The 9,827-nt window shown below is 43.5% G+C and overlaps 1 protein-coding gene across 2 annotated transcripts; it reads right to left on the bottom strand.

Moving 5' to 3' along the window:
• Positions 1-2,581: 2,581 nt before the first annotated feature.
• On the bottom strand, positions 2,582-9,779 carry tsc22d4 (TSC22 domain family member 4). 2 transcript variants are annotated; one of them, XM_074699036.1, is made up of 6 exons: positions 9,232-9,779; positions 6,105-6,194; positions 5,282-5,971; positions 5,063-5,196; positions 3,121-3,172; positions 2,582-2,984 (listed from the first exon to the last, which is right to left on the bottom strand). In XM_074699036.1, the coding sequence occupies exons 1-6, from the start codon at positions 9,235-9,237 to the stop codon at positions 2,835-2,837; spliced, it is 1,122 nt and encodes a 373-aa protein (XP_074555137.1). In that variant the 5' UTR covers positions 9,238-9,779; the 3' UTR covers positions 2,582-2,834. The 2 variants fall into 2 exon arrangements, with proteins under 2 accessions (XP_074555137.1, XP_074555138.1); XM_074699037.1 differs by having other exon boundaries at positions 6,132-6,194; positions 9,232-9,777.
• Positions 9,780-9,827: the final 48 nt, after the last annotated feature.

The following is a 9,827-nucleotide window of genomic DNA, read 5'->3' as shown; positions in this document are numbered from 1 at the left end:
ATTATTATTATTATTATATATAATACATTTACTTTGTATAGTGCTTTTCAGAGTACTCAAAGACATTATACAGAATGCAAAATAATCCTAAAAAAATGTTAACAACTTTTAACTTTAAAAAATTCAATTCTTTTTCAAATTGTTTTGGTTTTATAGTTAAAAAAAAACATTTATTCAAACTGTTGACAGTAATATTTTGATGAGTGAACCAATAGTTGGTGGTTTTGGCGTTGTCGGTAGGAGCCAGGACCCACAGGAGAAGGAGGAAAACAGCATAAAGCGACTGAACTCAGAGCTGCTTCTGAAACATTATGAAAACAAATGCTGTACATTTCTTTTCACAAATATTCTAAGCAAATAAAATATGTATTTTGTTAATGCTTCAAAGGAAAAAGCCTCATTTTGATTGCAAAATTCAGAATCGTCAGGAAAAGTGAGAATTCTGTGATTTTTCAGGGAAGTCGATTTTGTGACTTTAATCAAAGAATTTTATGTATTTTTAGAAAAACAGTTTGAAATCTGGCTTTGAAATCTAAGCAATCTGGAATGGTAGAAAGATTACAAACTAATGTAATTTTAAAATCCTTCACAATCTGGAAATATTGGAAAAGGTCAGAATTCTTTTATTTATTTATTCATTTTTGCTTGAATATCTTAACCTCCATAAATAAGATACAGCTGCCCTCATCATATGTAAGATTCGAGTTGCTGAGGTCAAAATTTTCTGCCTTTAGGAAATAAAATGTGCTCCATAAATTCCCTGAAAGAGAAATAAATTCCCAAACCAAGAGCTCTGAACTTTAAAGGATTTTTAAAGATGGTTAAAGAGACGTCTGAGCATGTGTCACATCTGACACCAAATCAAAGCGATGACAGAAAGAGGGTTAATCCTAATCCTGTTTTTGTTTTTCAGACACTCTGTTTACCACTGCTGTGTGTGTGTGTGTGTGTGTGTGTGTGTGTGTGTGTGTGTGTGTGTGTGTGTGTGTGTGTGTGATGAGGGGGAGGGGCTTGTCTTTGTGTCAGATGATGTATGTAAAAACTTAAATCCTGAGCCTCATGTCACGCTTTAGTTCAAAGATCATTCAGACTGAGCTCTACGTTTTTACCGCCGTCATCAACCAAAGAAGAAGAATGGAGAGGATGATGATTCAGTTTCACGTTGAAAATAAAAAATCATGTTGTTTTTTTTTCCCTCTGGGATCAAAACATGTTTTTCATTTCACTCCAACAATTCTCTTTTCCTCTTCCTCCCTCTGAGGAACAAACATTTCCTCTGCTCGGGACTCCTCCTCTGCTCCCTTCACACACTCCCCGAGCAGCTTTTCCTCCCAGATGATGTCACACAGAGCGCCATGAACGTAAATAAAGTGTGTGTGAGGAGATGTCAACATGTAAAGGAGAAATCAAAGGATATAAAAAGTGTCTTCGTAGGTCTTTGTACCCCGAGTTTTGTCTCCCAGGCTGCAAGCTGCATCTTTTTATCCTGTTTTCTTTTTATCAGTCTTTAATGCGTCTTTTTATTCCCCTGAGTTTTGTCTACCAGGCTTCAATCTGCTTATTTTACCCTTAGTTTTAAATCTCAGGCTGTAAATTGCATCTTTATATTTTGTAATCAGTCATTAATCTGTCTTTATATCCTGAGTTTTGACTTTCAGGCTTCATGGCAGCTACATTTGAGAAAACATTTAGATTAATAACCATAAAAGTTTTGTGTGTTCCTTTGCTTGTCTACATAACTTTCACTAGCTTATCTTTATGGTGTATTCTGCTTCTCTTTACCCTTAGTTTTGCCTGAAAGGCTGCACTTTGAAATGTTAACTGTAGGTTTTTTCAGCTAGTCTTTAATAAGTATCTTAATACCCTGAAATTTGCCTGTCACACTGCAATATTCCTTTCTGAACCCTGGGTTTCGTCTGTCAGGAAGCAAGCCACCTTTTTATACCCTGGGTTTTGTATGTTAGGCTGCAAGCTTCTTCTTTGAAGTCTGTTGTCGATCAGACTGCATGCTACCTTTTTATTGCCTAAGTCTGTTACACTCTTTATACCCTGAGTTTTGTCAGTAAAGCTTCTATCCATCTCTTTTTACCCTGACTTTTGTCTTTTAGGCTTCAATATACCTTTCTTTTCTTTATGCCAGCAGTTTTGTCTGTAAGGCTGCTGTCTACCTCTTTATACCCCGAGTCTTGTCTTTGAGGCTTTTATCTAGCTCTTTATTCTTTACACCTGCAGTCTGGTCTTTAAGGCTGTCTCCCCCTTTATACCCTGAGTTTTAGCTGTCAGCCTTCTATCTACCTCTTTTTACCCTGAGTTGTGTCTGTCAGGCTCAAGCTACCTTTTAATACCCTGACTTTTGCCTTTTAGGCTTCAAACTACCTCTTTATTCTTTACGCCAGCAGCTTTGTCTGTAAGGCTGTCTATTACTTTATACCTCGAGTTTGTCTGTAAGGCTGCTGTCACCCCCTTTATACCCTGAGTTCTGTCTGTCAGGTTTCTGTAAACCTCATTTTACCCTGAGTTTTGTCTGTCAGGCCTGGATCTGCTTTTGTATCCCTTAACAAACAAACCAACAGTTTGTGTGTGTGTTCAGTTAGTCTTTATTAATTTATTAGAATCAAATCTCAATCATCATCATCATCTTCATCGTTTGTCTGATCGTGGTCACTGAGCTCCTCATGAGTCCTCATGGACTGTTTAAATCCTTAAAGAGACACACACACTCAGCTAAGGAGTGTGTGTATCTTTGTAGAGTCTGTGTGTTATGTGTTGTGTAATTTTTTTTCTATATTGTGTGTAATTAATGTGTGTGTTAAATGTTGTGTATGTTGTATGTATTAGGTGTTGTGTATATTGTGTGTGAGTGTTCTCAGGATGTGGTTCTCCCTCTCCAGGTGCTGGTTCTTCTCCTGCAGCTCCCTGATCTGTTCTCTCAGGAGCTCCACCTCCTCTCTGACCGCCAGCATCAGGTGGCTCTTCACCAGGTCCTACACACACACACACACACACACACACACACACACACACGCACACACAGATCAGTTTAGATGCAGTGCCATGGTTCGTCCAGCAGAGGGCGGAGTCTCATCATGAGTTGTTTGAATCAGTGTGAACAGGACTCACCATCGCCTGCTCAATTTTGTTGTCGATGGCCATCAAACTGTTACTGGAACTACTGCAAGACAGGTGAGAGACAGACAGGTGAGAGACAGACAGGTGAGAGACAGACAGGTGAGAGACAGGCAGGTGAGAGACAGGCAGGTGAGAGACAGACAGCCTGTTTAAAACACTGATCAAACAGGGCAGGTCACACCTCAGACCCAAACACCTGGATCCACCAGGTGACCAGCATTTAGACAGACCCCTTCAACACCTTCAACATCTAATCACATGACTCCGATCACATGACTCTGAGACTCCCCAGGTGATACGTCCAGGTTACCTGTGGCAGAACAGCAGCAGTGACATCATGCTGGCTTCAGAGCCCCGCCCACTTGGTGATGCTCGCACAGGGACTGACCAATGAGGGTGAGGGGGCAGCAGAGTGTTCTGTGACATCATGGTGGGCGGAGCTAACGAGGTCATGTGACGTCTGCTGGCTGTGATTGGCTGAGACGTCGACCTGTTACCTGTCCTCAGTTTTTGCTCCGAGGTCATCGGCCCCGCACCGGGCCAGGAATCCCTGACACCTGAGACGTGACCTTTGACCCTCCTGTGATCCCGTAGCACTACGGATGTTTCTGGTTTCTTGGCGACGAGCTGCAGAGTCCTTAAAGGGAGAGGCGGGGTGGAGGGGGGTCGGCGCTGAGGGCGGGGACAAGGAGGAGATGGAGTTTGGCTCCGCCCCATGATCGTTTTCTTTACGCTGCCGAACATTATCAGCCAATCACAGCTCAGCTACAGGGTCCAATCACAGATTATAATCCAGATATTCCTTGATCAGGTTTGTTGTCCATTGTGAGATTAGATGCTCGTTAGGGTCTGTAGTCCCATATTCAGGGTTGAAGTCCGTTGTCCAGGTTTTTGGTTTGATAATCCATGTTGAGGTTTCAGGTAATCTCTGATTTTAATCCGTCTGTTGTCTTTTATTTTGAAAAGCTGAACCCCTCGTCCAATCAGCAGCGCCCTCTCAGGGGTCTCCCCTCTTCCATCTGAGCTCTGTCCCTCTGTTTTCTCTGAACCACAAACTTCACGAGGCCCCGCCCCCTTCTACACCAACACACTCACTCTCTGCGCTCTCATTGGCTGCTTTACCATTCCAGCTCCCGCCCACTCACTGTCTCAGCCAATAGGAGGAGAGCAGCCAGATTCTCTTCCCGCCCACTCAGGGAGTGTGAACACAGAGCTTTATTCACAAGTTTGGATGTTTTCCTCCTGATTCCCACGCTGGTTCTGAAAGATGTGTTTATCACACTGTGAAAAATTTATTACTCCATAAAAATAAAAACTTTTCTGACTTTTAAAGTGGTCACATGGCTTTTTTTCTGAAAGGGGGAAATCATGAAAAACAACACAGCATAACAAGACTTATGATCTGAGGAGACGACAGGAAGCGGAAGACGCATTTCAGGAGGTTTTAACGGGATGTTTTCAGGATTAAAATCCGCAGCAGATTATCGAATCTTAAACATTCAGACTTCCTGTTAGCACGCCGAGAGAAACACTCCTCTGTTTGATCTAATCCCACACACACTCACACACACTTTCTCCCATTGCAAAATCAGCTGATTACCCCAGCAGTGAAAATAGATTTGTATGTGCGTGTGTGTGTGTGTGTGTGGTATGCAGGTCAGCTGTGTGTCACACTGGTGTGAGCTTAAGTTTAGCTGCATTCACACTGACGCTATAAATGTGTGTGAGTGAGTGTGTGTGAGTGTGAGTGTGTTGTAGGGGCCCCTCTTTGATTTTCTCATCGTAGGTGTCAGGTGTAACGAACAGGTGGCAGCGACAGGTGATCACCTGATCACTGACATCATCATCGTCAGTGTATCTGACTGTATGCTGACGACTCTCCTCTCTACACCCACACCTCCCTGACTTTAAACCCCTCCCCTCATGACTGTACCTGGCGTCCCCCGGCAGGTTGAACATGGTTTGGTCCAGACTGAACACAGCTGGGGTCTGGATGGGGGTCAGGGTGGGGTGGAAGACTCCAGCAGGGGGGGAGCTGGGCTGAGAGTGAGACAGTCTGAGGACGGACTGAGGACAGAGAGAGAGACAGGTGAGTCTGAGTGTAGCTGCGTAACTCATCGACCAATAGGAATGTAGGTTTGTGTGTTAGTACCCGCCCAGCTGCGTCCACGTCCAATCGTAGAGGAGGAGGGATGTTTCGTGGGCGGGGCGAGGGAGGGGGAGGGGTAGAGTTCTGTTCTGGTTCCTTAGAGTCCATGAGCCGGATGTTGATGGGCTCTTGGTGAGTCGGGGAAGGAGGTCCGCTGCGCAGTACAAGTCCAAACCTCTCCCTGCCTCTGATTGGCTGAGCCAGCAAGTGAGCGCCGTCCTGTGAGTGGACTTCACCTCTGTCCAAGTCCCGACCAATCAGCTCCAAGGACTCCAGCGAGTGCGCGTGTCTCATGGTGTCCATCACTCGCCGGAAGCCCGCCCCTTCCTGCCGCTCCATGACGTCTGTGCAAGTCCATCGTCCCCGACGGTAAGGACCGCCACCGGCGCCGCCGGCCGCCAGCCTCACCACTCTGAACCTGGAGGAACAGCCCGCTCCTGCCCCTGAGGAATCATGGGAAATGTATTTCCTTTTCAGAGAGGGCGTGGTGGGCTGGGAGGAGCTTCCCTGAGGGCTGCAGGACGCCGCTGCTGATTGGAGGACGCTCAGGACCATACTGGGAGCTGATTGGCCGGCTGGGGGTTGGTTAAAGTCTGAGGTCACGCTGGTGATCTGGAAGCCGCTCCTCTTTTTGCCACCGCTCATCCTCACACACACACACACACACACACACACACACACTCTACAGACCCACTGAAACACAGGGAGAAAAAACACGTTTTTGTGAGTTACGAGGACGTTTGCCTAAAATGTGGCGACCTCTGTGAGGTCATCACGAATAAACTCTGAGGAGTGAAGTCTGACGCCTGCACCTGGCCGACCTCACCTGATCCTGAACCAGGTCTGAACTCACCGGCTGCTGTCCCCTGAACAGACACGTCCTCACAGTTTGGACTAAGGTGTGTCCCCATAATGTCTGAAAACAAACACAGCAGAGCCTGAAGTTACACACGGCGTTGAGTTAAACTGTCTCACCTCGCAGCCTGTCTCCCCCCTTCTCCCTTTCTCTCATGGTAAGTGTCTGTCGCCTGTAGCTTTCGTCTCAAACTCCTTTCTTCTCCTCCTCCTGAGTTTCCTGTTTCCTCTGACTCACTCTCTTCTGTTGCTGGTTGCTTCAGTCTGCTGCATGTTGCACAACCTGGATTAACGTGCATGTGTGTGCGTGTGTGTGTGTGTGTGCGGGTGTGTGAATGTTCAGTTCAGGTTCTGCAGGATTTTAACTGTTGAGACAGTCACAGTTGGTGCATTTTTACTGCCCTGAACGTCACGTCACACCTGAGAGCTTCAACTTTAAACAACCTCAGAGCAAACTGCAGCTAAACTCGGGTTTTCCTGACTTTCGAGCGACATCTCTCCCAGGATGCTCGACCTGTGTGGGATTTAATTGGACCGAATCCAAAAGTTTGACAAACCTGTTTGGGAAAGCTGCACATGCTCAGTAGAGCTCAGGATGTTTTTTGTCTGGCCAGCTGCACCATCGGCAGACTAAAAACACGTCTCATCATTCACTGCTCAGTTTATTTCCTCTTATTTAGAGGAAGAGAGCACGCAGAGATGTGCAGCAGCACTTTTTTTTTATTCACAGGGTTAGATGTTGTGCCATCTCTCCAGCCGCCTCTTTACATCAAGTTTCTGCTTTCAGTTCGAGGCTAATCTGGGCATGCTAAAGACTGTAGCTCTGTTCTGCCCCGTTTACACGTCAGCGTTTCACTCCAAAAAGCAAAATGCAGTGACAAAAATCTGTGTTTACACTGAACAAGCTGGAGTAAGCATGCCAGGCCTGTAGGTGGGGCTATAACTGAACAGAAGCAGCTTTTGGTAGATCTCTCTAGGTGGAAAAGAGGCTCAGGACGCCCTTATTTCTGGGTTCGCCTCAGCCCTGCATGAGCCAAAACCTCCTTTCCTTCCCCCGTGCATCACTCTGATATTTGCAGAACACAGAATTCACCAAAAGTTTTGAGAAAGTTGAAAAGAGTTGCACCAATGGGCCGTGTGCACAAACAGCATTTGTCTAAATTTAAAGCAGACGTCTTTAAGAGGACCTATGTAAACTGGTTCAGTGTGCTGCGTTTTTTGAGGTTTGAGAACAAAGCATTGTGGGATCTGTACGGTCAGGGGTCTGCAACCTGCGACTCTCTAACTCCTTTGCTGTGGCTCCCTGTAGATTTGAAAAAATATCAATAAAATACAGATTTTAATTCATCATTCTATTATGTATTAATTGTTTGTCAAATTAGTTATTTACTTTTTTCAACTTTTTGAAAAATTTTTGAAATTAATTTTTTGTAGATTTTTTTTTTTTTTTTTTTACAAATTTAGAGATCAATATTCCAAATTTTTGTTTAGATTTTGCAAATTTTAAAATTTCATTTTTTTTCTAATATCTGCATTTTTTCTAATTTTTTTTTAAAAAACAATTTTAAATAATACTATTAAAATATTTTTTTGCAAATTTATTAAATTTTATAGCAGTTTTGAAATTTCAATTTTTTTTGCAATTTCAGCCATTTTTTTTGTCTTTTTTGTATTTAAATTTTTGAAAGACAAATCGCAATCTTACTGAAATAAATTTCCTTTTTTTCTAATATCTGCATTTTATTCTATTTTAAAAAAAAATATTTTAAATATTATTTTTTGCAAATTTATTAAAATTTTCAAACAGTTTTGAAATTTCGAATTTTTTGCAATTTTTGCCTTTTTTTGTATTTAATTTCTTGAAAAAAGAATGCAATCTTACTGAAATAACTAAGATTTTGCAAATTTTTAAATTTCACTTTTGTTAATATCTGCATTTTTTTCTAATTTTTTAAAAATTATTTAAAATTAAAATTAAAATATTTTTTTGCAACTTACAGAAATTTTAGAACAGTTTTGAATTTAATTTTTTTTTGCAATTTCAGACATTTTTTTTCCTTTTTTGTATTTGTATTTAATTTCTTGAAAAAAATTGCAATCTTACTGAAATATCTTAAATTTTGCTAGTTTATGAACTATGGTACTACTTAGTTTTCTATTTTTTTAATTTTTGCAAACATATTGAACATTTTAAAAAAGGGACAGAACATCAAAAATTTTATAAACACAAAATTTTCTTGTTTAATTATTCACTAGATTTCTAATGTTTCAAATTCATGCACTATTTTGCATTTACAGTGAAGACAAAGTAGATTTTGTGGCTCCTGAGTGACTTTAATCCAGGTGAGCTGAGGCTAAACGGCTCCTATGAAGGTAAAGGTTGCAGACCCCAGTGTTGGGTCATGCAGGACGCTCCTGATGCATCCTCTGCAGCGTGGAAAAGTCGCCGTGTCAGGGATGCTTTCTGTCCTCAGATGCAGCCTTCATGTTCTCTCTGAAACACCAACAGCTGGCTCTGAGTCTGCTCTATTATCGGATCCTGTTTGTGAGAGTCTGGTTTCTGTGGTTGGCCTCAGTCTCGCAAAAACTGCATCACCCCGGCTCAGTTAACCCGTCACACGCCCTCAAACCAGAAGCTCAACTTGGGCCTTTGTGTGGTTCATGTGAGCCAGGTCATAAAACAGGGATGAGAACACACCTGTGTGAGAAAAGTCTCACCTCAGAGTCTCCTACCGCTGGTTTTACTCTGCCCCCTTTGAGATCCGGCCTCAGACTTTTATTAAAGATCAAACGGTGAAAACTCAGAGTCAGGATCTGTGGTTCATTTAATATCACCGCGGGTTCAAACCAAAGTCTCGGGTTTATGTGAGACCTCCTGAACCTGGACTGTAATCTGACATTAACACTGCTCATTCCATGATTTATGTCAACAACTTAAAATAAAAGTTTTCTTGTGTTTTATTTTGTTGCATTAAACTAAAACTTAAGTTTCCAAACAACAAAAATAACCAAACTCATCAAACTCTCAGTCTAACACCGGACAAACATCGTAAACAACAGCAAACAGCAAATAAAAACACTCATAAACAAACACTCACGTGCATGCGCCCAGCTCAAGCGCGTCCTCGACTATCCCGCGGTCGCGCGCCTCCTTCCCTCCCACCAATGACGTCACGCCCAGGCCCGCTGACACAATCGGTCCATTCTTCACGAATCTCAACAGCTGAGGACGGAGCATGCGCGGGCCAGCTTCAGAGCCTGCGGGAGCGCGCGCGGAGTTTTCAGATCAAAAAGTTTGAACAGGAACTCCGCCGACTTCTTCTTCTACGGTTTGGACTCTGTCAGTCCATCAAAGTGCCGCAGAGTTTGTCCTCTTTCTGTGAACACAAACTTTTCCTCTTCTTCTTCTTCTTCTTCTTCTTCCTCTTCTTCTCTCAGTCCTCCGGCAGCTGGGAGAGCAGCACGCGCCTCTACACAGGAGCCAATGAGCAGCGAGCAGACGGCTTCATCTTCACCTTCATCCTCCTCGTCATCCTCAGGTCCGGCTCCCTGAAGTCTGAGCAGGACCATCCGTCTCTCCCTGGTCTCTGTGGATACGGGACCTGGCTGTGCGTGGAGGAGCTGAGAACGAGCGAGGCGCGTGCGCGTGGAGGTCTGACTGGGAGGAGTCTGCGCAGTGGAGGGGCTTGGGGTG

Source organism: Halichoeres trimaculatus, unplaced genomic scaffold (genome assembly GCF_033239565.1).
Source record: "Halichoeres trimaculatus isolate MK-OKI-2021-1 unplaced genomic scaffold, fHalTri1.1 fHalTri1_scaffold_22, whole genome shotgun sequence".
NCBI lineage: Eukaryota > Metazoa > Chordata > Actinopteri > Labriformes > Labridae > Halichoeres > Halichoeres trimaculatus.
The sequence above is the reverse complement of the archived record's forward strand: the minus strand, read 5'-3'. Positions and strand labels throughout refer to the sequence as shown.

What these genes read in the sequence shown, in the direction of transcription:
- tsc22d4 (XM_074699036.1), bottom strand. An exon ending in ACGTGGACGCAGCTGGGCGG is followed by an intron (nt 5,197 to 5,281) that starts GTACTAACACAC and finishes CTCTGTCCTCAG; the next exon opens with TCCGTCCTCAGACTGTCTCA. An exon ending in AACCTGCCGGGGGACGCCAG is followed by an intron (nt 3,173 to 5,062) that starts GTACAGTCATGA and finishes CCTGTCTTGCAG; the next exon opens with TAGTTCCAGTAACAGTTTGA.